The sequence below is a fragment of the Grus americana genome, chromosome 2 (genome assembly GCF_028858705.1).
Source record: "Grus americana isolate bGruAme1 chromosome 2, bGruAme1.mat, whole genome shotgun sequence".
Classification (NCBI taxonomy): domain Eukaryota; kingdom Metazoa; phylum Chordata; class Aves; order Gruiformes; family Gruidae; genus Grus; species Grus americana.
The window spans coordinates 5,981,079-6,008,129 of record NC_072853.1 but is presented as its reverse complement, the minus strand read 5'-3'; the positions used below and the strand labels follow the sequence as shown (position 1 = coordinate 6,008,129).

Genomic DNA, 27,051 nt, shown 5'->3' with positions numbered 1-27,051 from the left:
GATACCCTCCTGATGAGACTTTAGGAAATGATGAACATTTCCCTCTATGAAAAAAAAAAGATATTTTGGAGAAAGAACCTTTCCATAGCTGAGGAACCCAGAAGGAACTATATAAATGACCTGCTTCACAGAGTCCTCTCAGACAGAGCCAAGTGACAATCAGGACTACATCTGGAAAGGTGTTCAGGTACTTAACTCCTGTTTGAGGACAAAGGCATCAGTGAACCAGTGAACCAGCATCACCAGATGTGATGCTCAAAGGTCTTTGCTTTTGGAAAGCAGGCACAGAACTGGGTGAAGTAAGTTTGGGCAATAAATCTGTGGTCCTTGCAGCACCTTTCATAGGCTGAGCTGAACTTGCTGTGCATGATGCCACTGACAACACACTTGTCAATCTAGTGCACCATCTTCTTTTTAACAAGACTGAAACCAGCAGATAGGTAGTTATCCCCTCAGTAACCAGGGAACAAGGCAAGGAGAGCTGAAACTTTGAAAGGACGTTAAAGAATTGCTCATGAGAAGGCTTTCAAAATTTCAGCACATTTCTGACACCCAGCTAAGTCTCACCAGATACCCATTCAGAAGCATTTTGTTTGAAGGAAATCCAGTGATATAAGTATTGGCTCGTGTTCTGTATCACTTTGCCACTGTCTATTGGTGCAAAACCGAAGCTCCTAAAATAGGCAGAAACATCCAGGCTAGGATCTTTCCATGATTTTTTTTTTTCCAGTCGTAGAGTAGGGATAATAATTCTCATCTGCATCTTTGTGAGAGTTGGGAAGGCTTGCTGAAGACATGAAGCAAGGCTTATGTGCCCCAAAACATGTTTTCTTCACCTTCTCCCTCTATGCTGTTGATAGAACAAAAGGTATTTCTTCTTTTTACATACCTTGCTTAATTGCTGATACCTTAGCAGACCCCTTATGAAAATGAGCATTTTTAGTTTCTTCATTCACCAGTAAGAATATAAAAGTCATAAACAAAAAGTAAATCAAGCAATCCACACATACAAAAAGTGAGTGAAAAAATATACCTGTCCATGTAAAGAAGAAAGGGAAAGCTTACCTTTGGACCTGCTGGCCCAGGCAGTCCAAATGCTCCTGGCTGTCCTGGTTCACCCTTCAAAGAACAGCAGTATCGGTGGTAAATACTAATTTTTTACATATAAAGGCTAGGATGGCTCAAAAGAGTCACTACATACAGATTTAGAAATGGAAAGTCTACCCAATATCTACAGTCCTGAGTACTACTATCCAAAGATCTAAAAGTGTGAGGTGTTCTCTCTTTGCAAAAACAAAAGCAGAAAGAGACAAACTGAAAACTGAAGCAGCTATTCATCTGGTCTTCAAACACAACCAACTAAATAGCATGAAATGAGTTCCCTAAGTTGTGAACAACTTGCACTAACTACAGTCTATAAATATGGGTTCCTTGGAGATAATATAATGCATTTGTTCGCGTATAGTCACCTTTTAGTGCAATAAACATGTCCTATAAGAAATTTTGCAAGTCCATGTCCTTGTCTGATCTCAGACTATGCCATGTGTGATGTGATGAAGTTGCATGAGTTCTGAAAGCTACATGGGAAAATTATCACAGTTTTTCCAAAGTGGGACAGTGTGGCACAAAGCAGAAACAGGATGTCAGTGACAGGAAAAAAAGCTTGTCTGCTGCGTACCACTAATTTTGTGTATGCCTGACCTTCCAAAGTTCCTCCAGCCACCAACCAAATGAGTGCCACAAAGGGACAGTGAATGAGATGATAAAGGTTCACCATTGGGATGAAAATAATTCAAAGGGATGTTGATCAAGCAGGGGAAAAGAGGGAAAGCCATAAACCACATTTATAAAAGATGCTGGAAAATGTGTTTGTGGTTTTATGCCTCAACTGTAGTCCTCTTAAAGGCAATATCTGGTATGCTTCATCCTTCTTTGAGCTAACCCTGCACCTCTTCTTTTGTTCTTACCTCTCAGCAGTGCACAAGAGGAGTTCAGATCCCTGTTTCTGTGACCGAGACACCGTTTTCTCTCACCCCTGTCCATTGTGGAAGCACAAGACGCTCCCCTGCATCCCCTGCCACCTCCACTAGCTGATGACTCTTTGCCAAACTTAAAACAAATGTCCAAGCTCTGCAGCAGCAGTTATTAACCAACACAGCCGCAGCAGCGGGTCCCAAACCACAGGCTGCCACAACTGCCCTCTTTCTCGCCATAATGAATGTTAGCAGAGCTGTCCCGGGAGCCTCTCAGGACAGCTAATCCATACGACACCTGCCATCGCCACAAACGTGTGAGGGAGAGTGCTGGGGCTATTAACCTCCTGCCATTTGTTTCTGCTGCTCCTAAAATGGCCGTACAAATCCCCAAGACATATTCCACTCAATACAGATTGATTTCCACTGCCTGCCTTGCACTGAAAGGCAAGGATTACACGGGAGGAACGAAAAGGCTTACGGCTTCTCCTTTCGCTCCATCCTTCCCAGGGGGGCCAGGTGAGCCCAGGGACCCCTGTAACGACAACAGAATTATCATCAGCACAGTATTAACACCCGTTGCAAATGCAGGGACATGAGTAGCATATCAAGACAAGAATAAGGAATGAGGAGAATAATTTCAACGCAAACATTTATTATTTACAGTCTCTGGAGGAGTTGCTGCTGACATTAACACACTATGGCCAATTGATGAGCTGTTAATGAGGAACTAGGCACTCTTGGCCACTTAACTCATTTAAGAATAAATTAATATAAAAGCTCTGCACTTAATTAGACACGTAACCATTAAGTCATCTTAATATCATCTCCCCTCGGCCTCTTTGTCCACCATTCTGTTGTATCAAAAATCTGCTTTTTAGTCACTAAATACTCATATATTTTTTTAATTATTTTTTTTAATTCCATGCTTGTACAGCATCCATCCCAAAGCTCAGAAGCCTCTAGGCACAGCTACAATACACATAAGTAATGAGCCTAAAAGAAAACAGAAAAGAAGTCTTGAAAAACTCAAGCAGCCTTCAGGAACTGCCCTGGTCACCAGGAAGCGAGTCTCAGAGCTCTGAATGTGCAAAGCCATAGAAAACAAAGGAACAGAAAACCAGGCACCACTTTTTAGATCTTCCCATGCGTCAGGATGAATGGGACTAAATATGTTGAGGTTGGCAGCACCACAGCTAACTGGGACTGCAGCAAACGTGGGGGAAAGGCGAGTTTTGCTGCATGCAGCTGGCAATTTAAAGAACAAATGGAGAATGGAAAGGGAATAGACACACAACAGGCGAGCCAATGTACACGGTGAGGAACTGTCTCGGTGTTTTTACTTCTAGACACTGCAGCGGGGGGGTTTTTTTAAGTGCATTGTAAAAAAAAATAATAAAAATGCTCAAATGGGAAAGAGACATGGGCACTGAAAACTGCCACTCTGGGCTCTGATTAAACTGAGCTAGTTTGTTGTGTATTACTTGGAGGGGGATCTTGCCTTGCAATCTTGAACATTGGCTATTTTACAAGAGGTGGAAAGAGTTTAAATTCCTAAAATCCCTCCTGTAGATGCTGCTTAAGGCATATCTGAAAAATGTGTACGAAGTAAATACTAGTCAATAGAGCAAGCTCAGTGCAGGATAATTTTTTTTAATTTTTTTTTTTTTAAGATGATGACACAGTAAGCAGCTAAAGGCTATCTCAGTCCAAAATTTATTTATGTTTGGTGCAAGAAAGGACATGATAATCTTCGGCCTTCCATGTCTCATATTGAAGAAACTCCAGTGTTTCTGTACGTCAAGGCATTAGCACTAAGCTGTTTCACTCTTCTACTCTGTTTTGGAGTTTAATAAGGTTTAGTCAAAGTTTATCCCCTTGATATCTCCACACATTTTTCAAATATGGCTGAGCATCATTAATGGGTTTACATATTTTAAGGTGCATTTCACTGAAATATAGTACAACAGCATAATCTCCTTTAGTACCTTGTTAATGCAAAACTAGAAAAAACAGAGGTAAAACAAAAGACTTAGTAGAGGGCCTGTTTTCATTATCCTTTCACAACAGCTTAAACTTAACTTTTCACAGTATAATTAATAAAAACTCGGACTTACCTTTTCTCCTTTATCCCCTTTCAGTCCAGGAAAGCCAGGGGAACCTTCTTCACCCTAAAACACCAATGGAAACGACACCTTACATGAAATGCTATACCATTCTGTGGTATAGTCTAAAATACACAAATATCATCTATAAAGAGTCATCAGCTATCATCTGTTGAGAGTTGAGGCCAACTTCTCTGTCTCACTGTAACGATGCTGTTCTCAGTCACCTGTAACTTGCCCATATTTAAACAGGTTCATTTTTAATTTTCCATTCAAGTGTCTTCCTCTGGCTGATCCCTCCCTCCCCTCTTTTTTGTAAATACCATCCAGAACCAGTGTTTTTCCAAGAACAAGATTAGACACCTATCCTTGTTAAATAAAAGTATTTGAAACATAGAAATATTTCACTGAGAAACTCTCCTGTTGCCACCTCTCAAAGCACAGGAATTTGAAATTTGGTATGGTCAATTTACAGCCATGCCAAATTTCCAATGGCATGGAATGTTTTGGAAAAAAAACAAATGTGGGATTTTTTTTTTTTCTCTTTGCCTGCTCACATGAGGCCAAAATGTAACTTTGGAAGCCACTCCATTTAGAACTTATCAATAGGGACATCTCATAGTCAACAAGTAACTTCACCAAAGATTCAGAGCAGGTTTCAGCCAGAGCTCTGTGAACAGAGCAGGATTATGCCTGCTGTCGTGGAGTACTGGTTGTGATCCAGCAACCTGCCTATGTCTGTCCCACATGTTCATGCTCCAACTGATGGCGCTCAGGTTCCAGCATTGCTGGATTTTACAACAGATGTTGGCATGAATCCTTCAATGGACAATACCTCTGCTACCCAAACCAGTGGACATCCGTATGTGGGATGTAAAGCCGCTAGCACTGCTGGCAAATGACATGCCACAAAGCAGAGCTAAGCAACTGAGAACTTTTTCTCCATCTCCTTTTTTAAAAAACCCAATAACATAGAAGAATCCTGTTGAAAGAGCATTAAAGTGGCTAAGCAGTTGATGCATATATTTCCGAGTTGCCTGTATATACATAAGGACTACCTACAAATGCAGATAAATTCAAGCCAAATTGTGCCACACTCAGTCTTATATGTGATGTTTTTTCCCTGCATCCAGCAGGGAAAAAAACAGTCTGCCAGTCCAGCAGACTTAGATGGATGTATTCCTAGGGCAAGGTTTCAGTCAATGTCAGACATAGTGATAAAATCCAGCCTTATTTATCCATAGGTAAATTTGGCACTTACTGGTTAATAAAATATAGTTATCTGGAAAGTATCTGTGCTGTGTATGCAAATTAAAGTCATTAGATACATTTATAATCACATTGCTTGCTAACTGAACCTTCATGAAGCACTCTGTCTAGAATTTGCAATGCAGCTAATGGTAAAAATCAGATCTGCTGTATTTGAATGGCTCCCTAATGAGATAGAAAACCCATCAAATAGCAAATGTGATTTTTTTAAGGAAATCATTTGCTCTAAGAGGTCAATATAACTTGAAGGAACTGCTGTTCCATGGCAAAGTGTGCAGCATAGGTAGGAGAACAATTTGTGTCTTTTCTATGCAAAGTAAAGGAATACAGTTAATTAGCTTCTTCTCTTGCCTTTTTTTTTTTTTTTTTACCCCTCAATGATGTAGCAACTCCTTGGCACAGCAAACAAATTAATCCCAGGATCAGTCAATAAGTTTGATGCACAGTGCTCATGGAGCCATTCATGCCGGACAGGACCTCGTAAGGTTTCAAGTCCAACCTCCCACTCAGAGCACCATCAACAATGAATTCACACCAAGTTGTTCAGGGTTTATCCAATGCGGTGTTGAAAACCTCCAACAATAAGGTCATTCCTCTTCCCAGATGCAAATGGTAACTTGCCTCCTAAGCCAATAGCATTCCAGGAAAAGAAAAGGACTTTTCCCTTTGCATTATTTTTTTTTATTATTAACTAGAGCAGTGCGATTTCCTCCTTTTGACTCTTAACAGACCTCAAGCATCTGCTTACAAAAATGCCGAGCCCAGAGTAGATCTGCTGGCCCTCACAGCCAAGAGACTGCATAGATATTTGCAGGAGAGCATTGTAGTCTCTCTCCCACTTGGTGACCATACATGCCAGAGGCATTCGGTCAACCCAAACTGCCACCCACTGAAATGCTCCAGAGTCACCAAGCAGGGGAGAGGGGCTTCAGGGCTGCATTGTGCTCAGGTATAGGTGAACCAGCAAAGCCCAGCACTGCCATACGTCAGACAGCCCGGCAGAGGACTGACCCTTTACTGGAAATAAAGCTAGAGAGTTTCACCAGCTTCCAGTGGAAATCTTTGAGTATCCACCAGCTTTACCAGTTTCTCCCCAGAAGAAAACTGCACAGAAGCAAGCTAGTCTCTAGAGACAGGTTTAACGTCTCCTGAGGAATCACCACTGAACCCCACCAAGCTACAGAATGGAAAGGACTCTTACTTCTGCTCCTTCCACTGACTCCCTATTAACCCTGGCTAGCTGCTTTGTATCCCCCACTGAGCAGAAAAACCTGTCGGGCTAAGGGAAGGTTCAGCAAACGTTTGAACCTTAATAAAAGCACAAGAAGCGATTGTGTTGCCTATGTCAAAATGCTCATGTTCACGCAGTAAACTGTGCAACCTACAGGAATGAGCGGCAGAAGAGAGCAGGAAGCAGAAAAGCATCAGTGCTGCTGTGCTTGCATAGTGCCAAAGTAGCTGTGACAGGCAGGGATGGTAAAGCAACCAACAGCATGCACCCTTAACTCACAGCCAGCTGCCAAATCCCCCCCAAGGATGAAGCTAACTGGAGTGGAGTCCTGTTGCCAGAGCAATTTACTTTGCTAAGTAACCCTTTTTTTTTTTTTTTTTAACTACCCAACTTCATGAACTGCATCACAGAACAATCACTTTTTCTTTTCACCTGTCCACCAGATTTTTTAATCAGGTAAAATCCCTGGCATTGTGCTCAGCATGCTGCTCAGACCTAGGGAAGTGCTGGTGTGCCCAAAAGGTGCCTGTTCCCTCCCCTCAACCCTTCCAATTTGGTTGCTTGGGTTAGCAAAAGAGCTCGCCTCTCTCTCCAGCACATCTATCCTGGAAACAACCTTCTGAAGCCAGGGAAAGTTGCAATTAGAGAAATACAAAATTGGCCGAAGAAGAAATCACAGCCAGCGGCCTTTAATTGAACATTTCCACCAAAGTTAGCAAGAGAATAAACACGTTCATTAGCTCATTGTTGACAACATATTTGTCAAAAGAGCCTAGACTTGGCAAGCTGCCATCTGATCTAAAGCAACCAGAGGACTTCTCTTGCAAGATGGCTGCGAAGTGCCGTCAGTCACATGGAAGCAGATACTGCTGAGCAAGAGAGGGCAAGCACGCACCGCAAGCGCTGAAGTCATACACTGACACAGACTGTGAGTATACAGAGGTTATGTAGCACACAGGAAGCTACATATTTCTAAAACTGTAATTGTTTTTTGCTTTTTAGTAGTTATTCTACAATTATTTACTTCAATTACAGCAATGCTTCATTTGTTCCCTGCTTGTGTCACTGCTGCACACTGTGTGAATAAATATTAAATGACAGTCACTATGCTCCAAAGGTCAGTTTAAAATGGCAAGCAGTGTGTAAATATAATAAAGAAATAGCAGAGGCAGAGAGCACAAGCCAGTGAAACAGCTGCCAAGCAGACAGGGTCTGCAAGTGAAGGATCCAGGTACTGCAAGTGCACTGGGCTTTGGTAACTGGCATCAAGCCCTGCGGAAGAAAAGCTCATGGCATTCCTTGCATCAAGGTCAAACCTGGTTGTGCCACTGAGAGGAATAAAAATATTACTATAGGCCACAGGCTGGCTGCATTCCCAGCTTCAACACGATAAGAATCCGGTGGTGACACGTGAACCACACCTATCTGTTTATGCCATGCATTTCTACTGCTACCCATCTACTTTATGGATATCTGAGCTTTGAAGGCTGTCCCTTTCTGGAGAAACATCTGGACCAGAATAGGAAGGTAACAAGGACCAAGGAAATGGGAAGCTGCAGCAAAAGCAGAAGAGACTACTGACGAGGAGGGGAACAGAGTATAGCTTCTATGGCAGCTTCCCTTAGGCTTAGCCTATGTTTTCTGGAGTAATTTTACACTTTAGATGGGGTGACCTATTACTTCCTTGGTCAATAGCTTTGTGGACAAAAGCTTGAATGTGTAGGTAGTGGTACCTGTGAAGAAGTACGTCAACAAATACGGCGGCTTGGCTTACAAAGTTCCTAGAATACTGAATACTGCAAGCTCTGAGGATGTAGCACGAGACAAATCACTCTGAAAACTCCATCTTTCATTCCTCAAAGAATTGATATAAATTCTGCAAACAAATTAGGAAGGTTTTCTGAGCCATACTAAACCAAAAAGTTTAAGCAGAATTCGGTAAAAAGGACAGAATTTTGAATTTGCTTGTATTTACTTCTCAATGGAAGTGTTCAGAGCTACACAACAGATACAGAGCAAGGCCTAAGCACTACTTCTGTCCTTCCTGGGGCGTCTCAAAGCAGGTCTCACATGGGCACATGGTTTGTCCAGACCCAATGGACAAAAGGAAATGCCATATCATGAGGAAATCCAGAGCACAGGCAACTCTCAGCTGCTGCAGACAGAGTGCTGGGGTGACAAACAATAAAGATACTCCCCTTGGCCTCAAGCATACCATCCATTAAAAACAGAGAGGTGAGCTGGGGACCTGCAGACACACCCACATAGGTTCCTTTATCAGTCTGTAGATATCAGGAGAGTTATCTCATTTCTACATTTGAGCAAGGATGTCTTCCTGGTACACCAGTGTCACATGGATTTACCAGATCATGCCAGCTCTAGGTTAGTGATCTCTCCATGGTCATGAAGGTTGGCTTTATTTTTTTTTTTTTTTTTTAAACCTTCCATTACATGCTCACCATATGCACATATAGCCTTATTTGTTGCATCCAATGATTTACCTCGCCTGGTTTACAGTGAGCCTCGCTACCCCATGGAATCACCTGAACATTATGTATATGGTCTGTGACCAGCTTATATCTACATCCCATGTAGATCCTCATATGGCTGAGTGTAGACACCTATGAAATTACAAAGTAGATAACCTTAATTGCTAGATGATATGTTTCCTCAGAGTGGGAGCAACTAATACAGAAGTTTTGCCATATCCAGGCTCATAGTGGAATTCTTCTGAAAAGAAAGAGACATAAAATGGAGAAGGAAGGGACCTGCAGGTATATGGAAAGATGTGGACACAGAACAATTCAGTATTACCTGATCCTAGAGACACATCAGAAGCACACAAAGGAGTAATCCCTCAGAGATGTTTTTAAGCAATGTACTCAAATTTAACTGCTTTTCTTTCCTCCACTTGCAGCTCCTCAAACAGCTGCCAAGTTTACAAATATTTCTTCCAACTCGAGAACAGCTGTGGCCTATAATCACATATTTTATTTCAAACTCTGGGTTGTGGCCTATGTTAATGGAAATGAGAGCAAACTAAACAAGAAAGTAATGGGAAAAAAATCAGTCCAAAACACATGGTTAGATTCTCATTTGCCTGTCAAATTCAAGTAAATCACTGGACATTTCCTTCAGCTTACAGAGAAGACTACAGAAGAGAGATCATTCTAAGGTCAATTCTATACATTTTATTCATTTTCTCTTCCAAACTGGTTTACATCTAACACAAAAGTGACACTTTTCTACTCCTAAAATGAAATAAAAATTTCAAACCCTGTCACAAAACGTCAATAAAGGTATCACTTGGAGACCTTCAAAAATCTGCCAAGCAGCACCCCATGAATCGCACACCCAGCATATTGACAGCTGCACAAACCAGGGGATCTATATCCAAGGTAGGAGACAAAATAGCAAGAATTGAAGAGGAACAGAACAAAAGCGGCAAGATGAAATGGAAACAGAAGCAAAATTGAACTGCACAGTGTTACCACTTCACCATTAGCACACCCCTCCCTCCTTTGTTAATTAACTTCACAGCATCCCTGTGAAATGAGAAGGAAGTTATAGCAACTGTAATACTGCTTTCATCTCACGAGGGTGACGAGTCAGAGGTACAAGTGAGTAGAAGACATATGGAAGGTCACAGAGTCTGGGACAAAGATAGAAACTCACTCCAGATTTCCTGTGTCCTAGGTCAGTGCTCTAACCGTTAGTTTATTCTTTCTCTCTCCTGGCTCTTCAGTCTGCATTTAACCTGGCAACCTGATGTTCACAACCAGAAGACCATGTGTAAGTGGTCTACTGCAGATCCATGGTTACACACTGAGCCGCTTCCACAGTTTGATGAGAAAAGTGAAGAAGGAGGAGAGAAGAGATATTGCAAGTTGAGAGTGGTCTTTAGGTTCAAACGTCTGAGAACACTTCCAAGAGACTGCATGTGTCTGGAAGGATGTAATATCTTTCTTTTCTACGTTTTTTTCCATTCAGAAGCTACCAACTTGAGGAGGCTGAAATGAAAGATTTCACAACTTCATCTCCAGCAGCCACACAAAATGAATATTTTCTTGAAAAATATTGTAAATTTTGGGTTGGGGTTTTTTTGTTTGTTTTTGGTTTTGGTTTTTTTTAGAGTGGTGAGGCAAACACAAAGATGTCATTAAAAGCCAGGGATGATCTACAGATCAATTGAGACACAGAGCTGCAGTGGATATATGTCACCCAGCTCCACTTTAAAAAGTTGCTGACCAGACAGGCAGCACAAATGACTGCCATTCTCCAAACCACAGATGCAGGCTTCTATTAGCTTAGTGATGCTAAAACCCTACTAATATCTTGGCAAATTTGACACCAGAACTGGCATTATCTTCTGCTTCCACAAGAAATAAGACATTCTTCTCAACTTGGAGTTGACTTTAGTTCATTCTAAGAAAAGAAGAAAATCACCTCTGCTGGGTCAGTGTACTAAATTCTGATTTAATAAACATGTGGACATGATACACAGGGGCCAGTAGAAGTCATAGGTTTGGTTAGTCTATCAGGAAACCCAGCCCAATATGCAGAGAGCTGGTTAAATGATAGTTATCCAAGATTTTATTCAATGCATTGCATAGAAGTCAATTGTCCCCAAAAGGTACTTCACCAGGAGAAAACCAGGAGACTTTGTCTTTCAAGGGCTTCCGAACATTATTACGAACATCATGGACCCTACCATGAGACCAGAACTGAGCCTTCATAATATGGTCCTAGTCATTGAATGTTCTTCTGGGGAGAGAGAAGGTGCATTTTTAAAGGGATCTTTCTCTGAAGAAATGTGATGCTCCACCTTGGCATCAAAACAGGTAAAAACAGCTGTGTACCAGTTAATTTGACACATGGTCACTCATAAACCTGCGCTGCAGAAAAGAAGATGCATCAGAGCTTACCGATTTGGTAACCAGCTATACCTTGATCAAGCTCACTATAGAGGTCAGAATAGCCTCAAAACATCCTGAAGAGTTCAAAGCTGTCATTGGTACCCAAGATCCTGTTCATTAGTTTCACACTAGTTGCATCCCCACCCTGACATACCTTCATTGCTATAAAAGGGATTTCTGAAATCCTGGGGTGGTCAGACACCTTTGACAACTGTTCACTGGTTCACCTATAATCAAGACTGGCCCACGCGGAGTACTTACTTGAAGAAAGCATCTACCTCTGCAACAGAGGGAGCACGGGAGAGTACAGGGGGAAGCTGTTGTGTTTGAAATACTTTTATTCAAAAGCTAGATGTGTTGCTTGATCAACTGATGAAATCTGCAAATTAATAGTCAAATTGTTTATAGACCCATTTATGATTGAACACACTGAATAGGAGGCAGGAGATAACTCGAATCAGTCCGTACCATAACCCCACTAGACACAGGAATAACCTGAGAAATAAACTGGACTAGAATGGGTTGGATTCCCAGAAGCAGGACCAGTAGTTCCTGAAATTCCATTTTTTCTTGTTTAAATGGTTGGGTCAAAAGGGTCCTCAATTAAAGACACATTTATCAGATGCTTTGAAATGTGAAAGACAAAACAGTTCAGCTCCAAAAACTTCCTTATCTTGAAGTTAAAGCTGATGCTCCTTCCCAGCATCTGCCACAGCTCAGGACCAAACAGCTTGCCAAGTGCTAGAGGGGAAGTGTTCACTGAAGTAGAAAAATAACCCAGTCATGTATCATGACATTGATTAATTTATATCCTTACATCTATAAATAGCACACAGAAAATAGATCTGGTCTTGTGGATGATTTGCCACATACTAGGATGATACTTTGCCACGTGAGAAAAATCCGTTAATTCCTTTTGCTCTGCTTTTGGGAAGCTCCTGATGCTTCAGACCTCCACACACCCCTCAAAAATTTCAGTAGTTCTGAGAAGAGCACTTTAGGGCAGGCAAGTACTGTGTCAAGGTACTCCAAACTCCAGTGACAATCTGCTCTTAAACATCTGCTGCTACTGATATTCCACATTCACCCCTTCGAATCTATTCCAGCACCTCACTGAAGTATGTAGAAAACATTTCTTCAAGTTTAACCACATCATCTAGTCCATAATTTCTGTCCTCCTTATAGAGGCCATTTCTTGCTGTCTTTCCCTGCTGGTTAAATTTGCAAAATCACTGATCATTCTTCTCATTGCTCTCTGCAATCAGCAACATCTCTCCACGTCTTTCTTTAAATGTCATGCCCAAAGTGGAGACAGCATCCTGCATTAAGTCTTATCACCACCTATTTGCAGCGATACACCTCTGCTGACTGTCAAACATACCTGAGGCTGCTCAGTCAAGTCTTTGCCAAAATTATAAATTGTTTTGGTCCAACCAGACATATTTGTTTATAAAGTGATGCTGCTCCCTAGGTCTTTTTCATCTCAGAGTGCATTACAAAGGTCATGATCGTTCTTCCCATTTTACTTGAATACTGAGGAACAAGAAGGGGAAAAGCTAAGGCCAAGGTCTCTTACGGAGCCAATTATATAGAGCCAGAAATACAAACTGAGTCTCCAGAGACCCAAACACACTCACAACACCAAGTGCATCAGATTCTCTTGAAATAACAACCACCAATGGTCCACTCACTGTTTCACCAGGAAAATAAATATTTGCCATGAAAAAACCCACATTTCCGTCACCTGGCACTTGCTACTATGCACATGTTCATTACCTAGCAGGGTCTGAGACAAATCACCATCTTTCTGCCAAAGCCACCAACAAGAGGCCTGGTGGACTTTGGGAGACATAAAATCTCTAGGTAGTGCTTAAGAAAAAGGGTGAGAGACCCAAAAGGGGAAATTAAAGGTGTCCAGGGCTGTGCTTGGGCAAGTAAAGAACAGCATGAAACACCCTGCTGCCACGGTCTCACCTGCCCTCACCTCCACCTTCAGAGAGCCCATGAACAAGGCACCTGCACCTTCTCAGCCATGAGCAAGGAAACAGCCTGACAACAGCTTTGATCAGTGGAAAGGGGGAAATCTGGCTGCTTAACTAGATAGATGTGAAAACGTGTAGCAGGGAGATGGGCAGGGAGCACTTAAGATGCCTTTGATAGGTCAGTGATAGCAACTTTCTCCGTGCGTGTAATGCTTCAGCTCTCTGTGATTCATTAGGCTACGCGATCCACTTCAGAGCGTATGCTCCAGAGTGCTAGGAAAGCTTTTTTATTTTCCACCCAACAGGCAGCTAATCCATACCTATCTACTGCAATATCGCTCTCAGCAGCATCCCGCATTCAAACAACAGTTATCAATGACAGAATCAAGGCAATCTGGTTTTTCCCCCCCCAGATCTTCTATCAAAAGAAGCACTAAGTTGGCAAATCTTTCTCACGCGCTTCCTTTACATGCTGTCAGTGGATCTTGGCAGAGAAATCCTCTAAAGAAACAAGTGCTGGAGACTTTGCAAACTTCTGTTTGCCAGTAGATGTCATTATATACCAGCAATGTACCTGCCAGCCAGGGGCCAACGCTGAAAAGAAAGAAATGTTTTCTAAGTTTATGTAAGGAAAAAACCCCAAGTTACTAGTATTCTTGCACTGCTGAGAATTAAGCTGTCACGATGCACAATTAGTATGTGATCTGGCTTCGAGTTGTTTATTACAGTCTGCATCTGTTATTCTGGGTCACAGAAAACCACGGAATTTATCTAACCCCCTCTAATTACTGTTAAGAAAAGGAACTCCATCAAACCACAGTTGTTTAGCTGTGCAGAATGTACTTTAACTACTGTTAGGAGATTTCAAAAATACTCAGCATGCAGACTGAAATTGCTTGCATACACAAGAGGATTCAGAACATACTCAGAGTAGTAAGGCTAGTAAGTTACTAACGTTAATACAGCTCACCTTTTAATCACAAGATTCAGAAAAGAAAACACAGATGTGAATGACTCCAGTGAGCTGCATGACAGCCTTATACAGTAGATGAGGTGTTATACAGATGTTTAAGTGCTGGACTGAGAGGTTAAGTGCTGAGTGACCTTAACCAGATGAAGTCAGTAGCTAAAAACGGTTCCCGAGAGAGATGGTTTGCAGCACAAAAAAATAAGAAAGAAACCTCTGCAGATATTGCACTTTCACTTTTCATTACTAGGTCAGTTTGAGCTATGCTCACATTATTTTTTTATTCTACAATAAACTAAGAAGATCTGAGTGCTAAGAACCAAACCCCACGGAGGCAATATTTCCACAACCGCTGTCTCCAAGGAACACCAGTTACTGGGCAGCTGGGGTTTTATTTTCATTTCAAATTTCAAACTCAGTAGTATCTCTAAACTTGGAGAAATTTTCCCATCTTGCTACTGTCAAGATGTGCTGAATGAAAGAGCACTGCCTGCCGACCTGGATGACGATGCACAAAGGCTCCTGCTGCTTCATAAGCTCTTGGAGTCACCCTTCAGCTCGCCAGCCCTGGGTAAACTGGGTGGTATTTAAGAGTTTGGGGACTTGGTGACAATGTCTGAACAGCACAGCAGCCCAAACAAGGCGTGTAACCTTGTTGGAGCACCTTCCCTGCACCAGGATCAAGGTTTCAGCAGTGAAAAGGACACACACATCATCTCCTGTAGCAATAATTAGTTCTGTTTGGAAGCTGAAGGAATAATGACAAATTCTTAGTTCTCACAAGCTCAGGCTCCACACCGTGTAAGCGCTCAGAGAGCACATCCTGCTTCTAGCAGTTCAGATGGTTGTTCCCCCTCCTTTGTCTTGAAGCTGGTTTTGAAGGTCTCACCTTTGGCCCTTGCTTGAACCACATACACTGCAGCAGCCTGGCCACGTACCCTGCTAATCCTGACCCTGACTTGCAGGCTCACCTTCATGGCTTGGACTTAGACTCACTTCACGACCACAGACCAATCTGGTGATCTGGACTCTCAGCTGAACCATCACTGACCCACCATGGTCCCTCGCTGGGGTGCTGTGGGAGAAGCCCTGGCTGGTGAAGTCCCTGTCCTGCCAGCCATGGTATTGCTCCCAGCTCCATTTCCTTGGGGTACAGCTGGTCCTTGCTGCACCCTGATCCCAAACATTATTATAGTTCCATGCGTCTGAAATGCCACTTCCAGCCTAAGCCTTACTTGCACCCAAGTGATACACAAAGCCCTCCAGTCCCAAAACGCATCCCTTAAAAATACCCAAGCAAAAGCTCCCCTTTGCCATCAAACCAGCATGAAACATCCAGCTATGTCTGTGGCACCTTTTGCAGGCAGAACTGCACTCCTTTTCTTGTGGCCCAAGTGACTGGATGCTAGCCGGCCCTGACCCAGAAGCACTGCACTCATGCTAATTTGGTAAGCCCTGCTGACAGCACAGCACTGGGGTAAAAAATTTTACATGGCTTTCAGGTCAGACCTTTCTTATATTCACCTGCCTCAGGGCAAAGACAGAGAGCGGAGGGGTCTGCGTGGATAGACTGTATCTAACTAGGTAGATTTCCACAGCTTTTCCAGAAACCCTAAAAATGGCAATAACTCCAATGTGGAAGAGAAGTGAGGGAAGGGGAAGCAAAGCCTTTGTGTGAAGGATCTAGCAGGCAAGATATACAAAGCCTGGATGAAAAGGGGTTCTCCAACTTCATTTTACAGGAACAAAGACGAGCTGCTTTGCCCAAGGTTAGCAAATCTGTTACAGCCAAGTTTTAAGCCTGGGTTTCCTGCAGCCTAGCCCAGAGCCTTAACTATCTGCCTGCTTTTCTTTTCTGTGCTTGGTCTTGCAGTCACTGCATCTCTAATAAGCCAAGCCACTTCAGAGGTTTTATTCTCATTAAAAATCCTATAATAATCCTTCTGCATTTTTATCAGAGCGAGTCATTACCACAAAAAAAAAATTGTTAGAAGAATATAGACTTAATCTACTAATGTTGTTTCTCATATTCATTGCTGCACTTATGATTATTAGCATGAAGGGAAACAGATAAAGCACAAAGATACTCTTGGAAACACATTAATGAGGGAAGTCTCAGTGTAAACCATAAGGAAACCTTCGTCCACCACCTCTGCAGAAGGTGGGTGCTCCTGGTTAGAGTTTTCTTCTCCGACAGACGTATTTCCTGTGGAAAGTCACAATAGTGATCTCTTGACCCAATTGCTTCATGACATCTTTCTTGTGTTTCCCACTCTTCTTCAATAGCTGTAGACAGTGTTAGGCCAAGCCCTGAGTGGGCTGTGGAAACGTCTGTCCACTTCTGGGCAACAGGGATGTTAGGGATATTAAAGAGTTGTACAAAAAATAGCTACCAGCAGTCAGACCAAAGGTCTAGAGAGCTCCCATCCCATCTGCAGCCGTGGCCTTATGGGGGACTTCTCCAGGCTACTGTCCTGCTATCATCCATCACAGTTTGCAGATACTCGCTGACATCCCGAAGCAGAGACAATGTCTTTGTACTGACTAGATGTTTACAGATACCTAACTCATATGCACTTTTTTAAACACACAAAATTTTAATCTCCAGACCAGACTACAACAGGAGCTCAAATAGCTACTGTATGAAAAGCAACTTCATTTTGCTCATTTCAAACTTGCCATCAGCTAGTTTCATTTTCTTTTTTTTTTCACATCAGAAGAAACAGTGAAAAATAATTTCCTACTGATATCTCCATACCACTCAAAGTTTGACAGATTTTTCATCATATCCTCTCCAAAGTCTTTGCTTTTCCAGGCACCTTCCCACCTGCAGAGCCTTCTCATTACCATTGGCCTTTAAGATACTAGAAGGGTGGCTCAGCACCATTTGATAATATTCTGTACTTTGCCAGACAAGGGCGTAAGTTTTTGAAAGCCTCTAAGTTAGACTTTGTATGGAGGCATCAGAAGGGCAGGATGGCTCACAATGTGGATGGCTGTGCCCCAGGAATGCAGACCTCATACTCTACAGAACCTCCCTTGTCAAACATGATTTCCCTGACTTTGATCAAGAGTCACTGAAACCCCACCTTGCTTGAATCATCCTCAAAAATGCTCTACAGCTGCTCCTTCTGCCCTCACTCCTCTCCTGCACCTACTCCTCTTGGATCAATAGAGGTTTGAAGATTTGAGTTATAACCCTTGCAGGACCAGGCCATCTAGTCTAGCAAATATCCATTTGAATAACCTATGGAATAAAGCCAAAATATTGCCTTTCATGCTGATCATGTTATATAATTGGATATTTGATGATGTGTAATAGTCCATTCAATAACATAAGTGTGTGCAAAACAAGTGAATGAACACACAGTAAAAGGGTACATATTTATGAGCAGTAATATAACAGACTACTGTCTAATGCCACATGGATTAAACACTCCAAGGGCTGAAAGATGACCATCAACAGTGGAAGTTTAAGATCCAATACAGGGCAGTGGCAGCTGAATCACATCTAACCAGGAAATCTAGCTGAGAGCAGTTTACATGAGCACCTGTAGATGCATTATGCTATTTTCTTTTCTTTTGTAGCTATGAAAATTATTTGGTCTGCACATGCATGTTTCTCTACATAGAAAGCATCCTCTACCAGGCTGAGATATTTAGGTCTGGCAGAACATTCTGGGCTGTTGTTTGAGCCATGACAGTGAATTTTCTGGTTTTCAAAGTCACACAAGACCTCATGTCGACATGAATTAGGTTTTTAGCCACAGCTGCTATTATCTTTTGTTTTAGCACTAATGATGTGCTTGGCATGTTACGTATTCTGAGCATCATTTTGGCTTTAACATAGTGATATAACTGAGGTAATGGCCTGGAGAAGCAAGGCCAGTGCCTCTGCTGTCCTCCTGGAAAAGCACACGATTTGCCCTCTAATAAATGCCTCAGACCTCACATAATTACCCTACGCACAAAAGCTCGATCTGGCAGGTGTTTGGCACCAGCACAGCTGGAGCACGCTACTAAAGAAAGGGGCTGATTTTAATCTTTGTCATCTCTGTCTTTTCAAAGGTGAGATAACTTTATTCTATTGACACTTAGGATGTGAACCTTGTCCTTATAAAGGAGCCCACAGCACATGCACAGCAATGATTGCACAGATAGCAGTTGTTGGAAGTCCAGCATCTCTGATCCAGTTTCTTAGCACTGGCCCAGACCCATAAAAATCAAGGAAACAAAGCTGTTGCAGCCAGAGTGAAAAACAAGAATTCATGCTCGTGCAGCCATTGCAGCGCAGCAGGGAAACAGAAAGGAGCCACGTGAACCCTTTCCTTCCAGGTGTGTCACAGGAACAGGCTCCCCAGGGAAGTGGTCAAGGCACCAAGCCTGTCAGAGTTCAAGGAGCATCTTAGTCATATGATTTAGTTTTAGGTAGTCCTGCAAGGGGCAGGGAGTTGGACTTGAGGATCCTTACCGGTCCCTTCCAACTTGAGATATTCTATGATTCTATATCCCCAGGCTCCCTTTGTAATCAAGCCAGCAGTGTACAGCTGACGTATCTTTGCTCTCCATCAGCAACAGCACTGACATTCAACCATTGGGCAGACAAGGAGCACAAACACACCAGGTGCCAAATACACTTCTTCCACAGATGACGACAAGCTGCCTTGGCTGGCAGGAGTACCAAATAAACAGAACAATCTGGCCATAAACTCAGGGATCTCCATGCCTACGCATTTGTTTGGGCCAGTCAATGTCATTTGACTATCCCATTCAAAGCAGTTCTGCACATTCTGTGGGGTCTTTTTATTTTTGACTCTCCCATCCAGACTTGCAGACCTATTTTTCTAGGCATGACAATAATACAGATGAAATGATGTTTTCCAACACTTTTCTGCAGAGATCAAGACATAAGAAAGCAAGAACTCGCTTCAACTGCAGCACAACTCATATTGTAAACATCATGTTTCCCATCAGACTGCTGAGTCTCACCACCTGCCAAACACGAGCTGGTTTCCAAAGGCTGAATCCTAAATCTCAAAGGCTAAACAGTGGCTGTCAGTAGGAGGACTGCAGGAAGATGGATGCAGAAAGGTGTGCTTTATAGCCCCCCCCGTCTCTAGACTGGCTAGATAATATTTCCTGCCATGAGCAACCCTCATTTAGATTGTAATTTTACATGATGCATTACCACTGTATACAATCAATATATCATAATCATAGAAAGAACAAATGAGAAGATGCAATGGCCATAAATGCCATGTTCTTGCTAGTACAGCATTCCTCCTTTCAGACCACAATCCAATCTTATTTTAAATTCCCTGAGCAACTGGGTAGCCACAGACCTCCTGGAAAACAGCTCCACAGATTCTTAATCCCATTTTCAGCATGAACCATGACTCCTTAATACATCCATTTATCTCCCAGACCCTCCTGTCAATCTTTTTCCATTTTTCCCCACAACTTGAAATTTCATTTTGGTGGTAAGAAAATACCTACAACCAGGTGTGATGTAGAGCTACAGAGGGAAAGAGCTACTTCTCCTCTGCAGTCTAGGTCTGCAGCCTCATTTTGTTGTGGGGAATGGGAAGTTTGCAGCCAAAATTGCCTGGAAACCACCATCTTCTTAATGGAAATTAGTCCAGTCATGCTACTTGTTTCCCATTGCTGATCACCACTGAACAGGTCTTCCAAGACAGACAACCTAGCAATTTTCAGTGGTTGTTCTGTATCCTCAGTTTTAACCTCCAAGTCTTATGACTCTCTCCTGCCTAATATTCGCAATAAGAAAATACTCCGGCTTTTGGCCTTCAGGTTATTAATGAAAATATCCAATGAAAAGAAACAGTGTAGCAGTCTCCTCATGACCCAAATTTAATAGTGTTGAAAATTCAATAAACTCAAAATTCTACTTTCCCTTTGTTTTTCATCCTTCCAGCCAGTTGCTTTACTGCATTATCCTCCACAAACTCACTAATGCTTACACAAAGCAAAGATTATGATTTCAATTTGATAGCATTTTACATGGCCAATGCACAAAGGAAACTCAAAGTACATGAAGGGGAAAAGCAATGAAAACTCAAAAGCTTTTTTGCAGAAGGAGGCATAAGACAATATAAAAGTTCCCCACAAAGATCCAACTGTATCAAATTTCTTGTATCCTGTGCACTCCAAAAGCAACCTCTGAGCTGTGGAAGGCAACAGCAAGCGACTCTCATTTAATTAGTCCAATGAAGGATTAGATCTTACCTTTTCTCCTTTTTCTCCTCTGCCATAGGCTCTGCCCTAGAAACGAAAGAAGAGGGGTAAAGGTACATTTGATAGCAAGGATGTCAAATGACACTATAAATATGTATTTCATGTTTTCCTTGTAATATATCTGAGATATATCTATCCATGTATATCACATCTATACATATATAGACACCCAACTCACAGGACAGCTACTGTAGGAATTTTCTTTGGGCATAATTCCTTGATAATAATTCAGTGACAAATTAAAAGAGAAAACCTATCCCAAATTCTCAAAATGCAGCCAGGAAAATATCTTATTTTCTATTCAGGGCAGAGTCTGATATTACATTTCCAAAATCAAAGATGCCAACAACCCTTATTAGAATGAATTTTACATAGGGCTAAAGATTCTCTCGCCTAAAAACTCAGTCTGGCATTTGCATTAATTGCAGCTGGGGAAAGCTGTATCTTGGTCATCTGAATGTAAAAGATTCGAGAGAGATTTGCATCTTCCTTGTGTTCAGTTGCCTCACACTGTCCCTGTTGAATGTGCAGCTGTGTTATAATCAAGTACACCCAAGTTACAGATTGTAATTAGAAGGCCAATACTAAGCCAGTTATCAGCTGCATGCAGGGATGAACCCATCCATTTCCTCCTCCTCCAAGAAATGTTGTTGGGTACCAGAAAGATCAGCTTTCCCCTGGGATAAAGGCCCGGCAGAGGGAACATACTCAACAGGGCACATTGACATTGTGAGCAATTCTCACCATAAAGGAGAAAACAACTACTTGTATTTCCATCTCCTTACGTAAAATCATTCTGGTATTTCTTACTTACTGACTCTCCTTTTTCTCCTCTGAGTCCAGCAAGCCCTTGGCTGCCACTTTCTCCCTTGAAAAAGAAAGAGTGTTAATACCACAAAGTTAATTCATTCCTTTCTTGACAGGCATAGAAATAACAGAATAGATTTCCTCTTACACCTCCATGTTGGACTCATTTGTGAAGTGTACCACATTAGTGTTTGTATTTTGTGGTCGGCTTTCTGTTGCTTTGATTTTTTGGAAAGAAGTGCAACAAGGGTTTGACTGAGACTGTGGACACTTAAGGTCCCACCAGGCTCTGCTGCCAAGATTTCAGCTCCTGCCATAAGGACTGGGTGTATCTCATTGCATTTATACTGACTTGAATGTCCAAGTTCTCAGATTGATTTTAGATTCTGTTTTTCATATGAAAATACTGCTAAAAGCCTTCAGGGTGCGCTGGCAAGGCAGAAAGCTTTCTCTTGTGAAGACTTCAAAAGTCCTTTTTTTTCTATTAAGCCAGGAAGGGTTTGGAAGGGTGATTTGCATAAGACCTAGAGGGTGCACACCTAAAATATGGAAAAAATAAACCTGTAAACATTGTCAAGATTTTAGAGCTATTAAAAAAAAAAATCAAATCTCATTGTTTTCATTCACACTAGATTTTCACGATGGACTAACTCCTCCCTTCCCTTGCAGAAGTGCGCAACACAGAGTCGCTCTCCTTGCTTGCTCTAGTGGAAGAGAGGGAAGGGAACACAGAAAAAAGACAGTTGAAAACATACAAATTATGATAGGTAGAGGAATGAAAACTGGAGAAGCAAAAACATAGGGAGGAAAAGAGAAAAATGGTAATCAAAAACTAAACAAAACTTTTTATTCACTTGTCTTCTAAAAAGGACAAGGGTGAAAGGGATATAGAATCAAAGAAGAAGCATCATTTCATAAATATTCATCAGATACAGAACTAAAATCGGTGCCAAAACTAGCAAGTGCAGAAAAAATACCTGCAAATCATTTTCACATACTGCTCTGCAGTCGCAAAACTGGAAGAGGGACCAGCTGAGTATATGCCCATTACTAAAATTAATTCAAGGCTACACGCAGTGCTGCCAGCAGTTCCTTCAATTCCTCTAGCACCAGGAGCTGCTGGAGAGTAGAGGGCTCTGCCCACACACCTCTGCCTAGCTCCTGCCTGATTCTCACCCAAAAGGTATATACCATAAGTATGCTGTGCTGAGACCCCCATCCATCGTTAACAAATATAATGATCTTGCCTATTTGTACCTCCCATCGTCTTTTACTTGTAGGGAGTTTAGGCACTTCGGACTTTAGTGTAGACACGGTATTAAGCTGAAAGACGTCTCAGATCTGTAGCAAGACCTTCCAGTAACACAGCAACAATAAGTCCAATGACTCCTGCTCTACCCAAATCTCCCCACAGGGACCACAGTAGGATTTAATTTTCTGGCTCTATTCAATTTGTCCTGATCTATGCCCCAGAAAAATGGGCTTAGCTGCACCAGACACAAATGTTTATTTGTCAGGATCATGCTTTCTTTTTCCCCAAATGAAGATAGGCTTTTGAAAGTACAGGAAATATAAAGGTTAAAGAAATAAACTTTCATCTTTTTTTTTTGTCAAAGGAAAGAAACCTCACAAAGCAAGTAGCATATATGCAAAAGCAATGTCACAGTCAATTCAAGTAGGCTGTGGCAAAATTCTTAAAAGTTTTTATGCAACCATCTCTTTAAAGTCACTTAAAGTACACCAAAACTCCCTTCTAATTTGGAGGAAAAACTACATCCCACTGGAGCACGTCTAACACACTGGACTTCACAAACTTCCCAAAGGAAGTTAAGCAATGTCATTTCTATGATGTGGACAAGAACAGCTCTCACAGAGAAGTGATTTTCTCCAAGCTCAGATCGATAGCAGTGCTGGAAGAGAGCAGAAGCCTGTTGACCATCAGCCCAGTGCCCCCACCAGCCAGCCTGGCTGCCTGCAAACAACACAGCATGCAGAGCGAGTACGGAAGGAAAAATAAATTAGACTGGGCTGTCATTAGCATCTAAAATTTATCAATAGGACCCAGCTTCAGGCACGTTAGCCTATTCTTCTGAAAGTGCCTTACTCCTCCCCACTACCATCCTCTACTGTATCTCCTTTCAAAACATGTACGCTGTGTCTCCATGGATTACCCTCACTTTGGCAGCATGGGTGACTGAGGCAGAGGTGTTCATCTCTGAGGGATTTTTTTCACTTTTTCTAATAATTGCAAGCGCTCCTGTTTTGCCCTGCCTTTGGACACTTAAATTAGAGAGGAGCAGAAACTCATTGTCTTCCCACACTGGTTATACACTTCAGATATTTCCACTGGTCAGATGGTACCATAAGAAAAGTCTGTCCAAACCTTTTCACCTAAACAAAGGGATATGCTACAGGAGCTCAGGATACAGAGCCTGAACATCAGTCTCTCCAACTCAGATAGACAACAGCCACAACCACTTTACTTAAAAGACCTTCAAACTGACCTCTTTTAAAAAAACAACAGAAAGAACCACATAACCGTTGTTCCTTCTGTGGATGAAGAGTGAAAAACCACCAGCCACTACTGGTCTAGGGACAACAAAACCAAACCAAACCCAAAAACTGTCTTAGCTTAGAGAAGAAGCCTCAAACTCCTTCTGCCTTATCAACCTCTCTAAAGATCCCTGTTTTGAGACAAGGGAGCCTGTTTTGCTTTTTTAACACTGGCCTCTCTCCCTGTTAGTATCCCCAGGTGGGACTCATTTCTCAGGTGACTCCCACCACCTCTGCTCTTTTTCTAATACAGCTGAACCAGCTGCTTTCCCAGGTTGTTATATGGCCATATAGTCTCTTACATGGCATTTCTCACTATCAGCCTGTGAAATATTTTTTGATAATGCTCAAGTATCTGCAGCTTACCTAAATATCCCTTGGGCCCCAGTTATTTAGGGGTAGATTTCAGCTTTGCAATTCATCCCAAATAAGAGGTGCTCAGGAGTGATGATGTCTGTAGTGAAAAAGATGAATTTTGACTCAGAGTCCTGATGTCGCTCTGTTTCCACCTTTTTCTGATAATTTATTTCCTTATTCATTTGTTTAATGCCATCTCTCTGCTTAGTCAATTAATACTTGGTCTTTTCTTATGCTGTACTCACTTGTTAGCCTGTATTAATCAAAACTAAGAGTATAGTAGAAATCATTTTTTTTAAGTGTTTTTTGAAGCCCCAGCTCTTGGATTCAAGTAACAAATGGAAATCTTTGATATTCATTACCTTAAAAAAGCTTTACAGCCCTTCTCATTACACAGCAACAAAGCTTTATGACACAACCCTTGCACCTTGAAAATGAGGAGCCAAGTTGAATGATCCTAAAACATATTATGGACGCTCACAACCCCATAACGCAGAAGGCACTCATATTTTTGTGGGGCCTTAGTCTTTCCTTAATAAAGTCCAGGTGGTAATATTGGGGAGTTGCAAATAGCATTGACTTTCTCCCCCCATGGCCAGTAATGTTGCAGAGAGAGAGAAGGAGAGCGATAATAGTTCCTGCACATGGAGCAGGGACTATGACAAGCTGGTCCCTGGCAATAGCGAATGCAAGCACTGCTGTCAAGGGTGGTATATGTTATTTAATCACAACATCTATGCAAGTCAGGAGCAAAATCTATTATTTGCCTTATTTATCAGATAGAGAAGTGAAGTCATTTGTCTCAAATCATCACATTTCTACGAAACTGTTGTCAGAGGCCTGGATTTAAACAGCATCATCCCCAGCTCCCTGAGACTGTGACACAGTCCTGCCTCAGCTGTGTACGAGTCTCGGACCACTACAGCCAGGGAAAAGTCATGCACTTCTGCAGACCTCTTCAGCAACCTACCTACAGGAGTGGGACAGCTATTTCGGGATCTGTTACAGAAAACCTGCTGATGCTGTGCTTGGATATACACTATTTTGTATTTGACTAGTATCTCCTGCACCCCAGCAGCGTGCCATGTTACATAGTACAGACATCCTCACCAGCACGTAGACCTTGTCAAAGTGGTGAAAGACAATGGGAGGTTGCTGCAGGGCGCTTTTATTATTATCATCATTGTCCTTCTGCAGCCTCCTCACAACAGTCATGGCTCTGCCATTCTTCAAAACAGCCCATCATTATTTAAGCTGTCACAGATTAAAATAGAAAGTTGCTATTTATATACACGTGGAAGCATAAGGAAAGATTTTCTGCAGTTTCAGTCAGGCACATCTGAGCATTAATCATAGATCATAGAATCATAGAATGGTTTGGGTTGGAAGGGACCTCAAAGATCATCTAGTTCCAACCCCCCTGCCATGAGCAGGGACACCCTCCACTAGACCACATTGCTCAAAGCCCCATCCAACCTGGCCTTGAACACTTCCAGGGAGGGGGCATCCACAACCTCTCTGGGCAACCTGTTCCAGTATCTGACCATGCTCATAGTGAAGAATTTCTTTCTAACATCTAATCTAAATCTAACGTCTTTTAGCTTGAACCCATTACCCCTTGTCCTGTCACTACACTCCCTGATAAACAGTCCCTCACCAGCTTTCCTGTAGGCCCCTTCAGGTACTGGAAGGCCGCAATTAGATCTCCCCGGAGCCTTCTCTTCTCCAGGCTGAACAATCCCTACTCTCTCAGCCTGTCCTCATAGGAGAGGTGCTCCATCCCTCTGATCAGCTTTGTGGCCTCCTCTGGACTTGCTCCAACAGCTCCATGTCTCTCCTGTACTGGGGCCCCCAGAGCTGGATGCAGTACTCCAGGTGGGGTCTCACAAGAGCAGAGTAGAGGGGCAGGATCACCTCCCTCGACCTGCTGGTCACACTGTGGGCCCATGTTCTTTCATGCCAGCAGAAAACATACTCCAAAACACATCTCCTCATCATTCAAAACTTCTCCCTGCAGACAGCAGACAAAGCCTTGCCAAAAAAACCATAACACATTGCTGAGGATGTCTGATCTTCCAAGACAGAGATTTTTCCTTTCCCCTCCCAGAGTTTCATAATAACTGAGTAACTTTTGGTGCGATGCAATTAGTTTATTCACCAAACAGGTATAAATTCAGTGACTGAATTTGTAGAAGTGATTCGGATGGAAATAGTTTTGAATACAAATTGTTCACAAACATCTTTTTAATCATACAGATGGTGAAACTGGGAACCACCAACACCACCATCAGCAACATTGTGAACCTTTGTTTCCTTCCAGTACAAGTGCCCCCTTTAAGTCAATTGTCTCACAGCTCTATTCATACCCAAACACAGAAGAAAAATGTGTGTATGCTGAATGTACACATGTGCATGTCAAAGAAGCTTGCAGAATAATATAGAGGTTGCACTGTGAAACTTGAAGCAGAAATCACAACCACTCTCCTACCCTGTTATCTAGGAAGAAGAGTCCTGAGGAAAGTGGCCTATATTTAACATCAGCTCATGACTCAGACAATCTTGCTAAGGATAACAGATTGTGGCTAATCCTTTACCCTTGTCTCAGGAAATTTTGTAGAGTGTAACTGGGAGGCTGC

The 27,051-nt window shown here is 42.2% G+C and overlaps 1 protein-coding gene across 4 annotated transcripts in view; it reads right to left on the bottom strand.

Moving 5' to 3' along the window:
* COL22A1 (collagen type XXII alpha 1 chain) overlaps nt 1-27,051 on the bottom strand; it is a 268,249-nt gene that overhangs the window by 136,987 nt on the left and 104,211 nt on the right. For all 4 annotated transcript variants that reach the window (XR_008576049.1, XR_008576050.1, XM_054818065.1 and 1 more), the window contains exons 11-15: nt 21,513-21,566; nt 20,690-20,725; nt 4,091-4,144; nt 2,455-2,508; nt 1,066-1,119 (exon numbers count right to left, since the gene is read on the bottom strand). Coding sequence is in view for 2 of the 4 variants with exons in the window: in XM_054818065.1 (XP_054674040.1) it covers nt 1,066-1,119; nt 2,455-2,508; nt 4,091-4,144; nt 20,690-20,725; nt 21,513-21,566 (252 nt within the window). In the remaining 2 variants the exon portion in view is untranslated. The remainder of the gene's footprint in view (nt 1-1,065; nt 1,120-2,454; nt 2,509-4,090; nt 4,145-20,689; nt 20,726-21,512; nt 21,567-27,051) is intronic.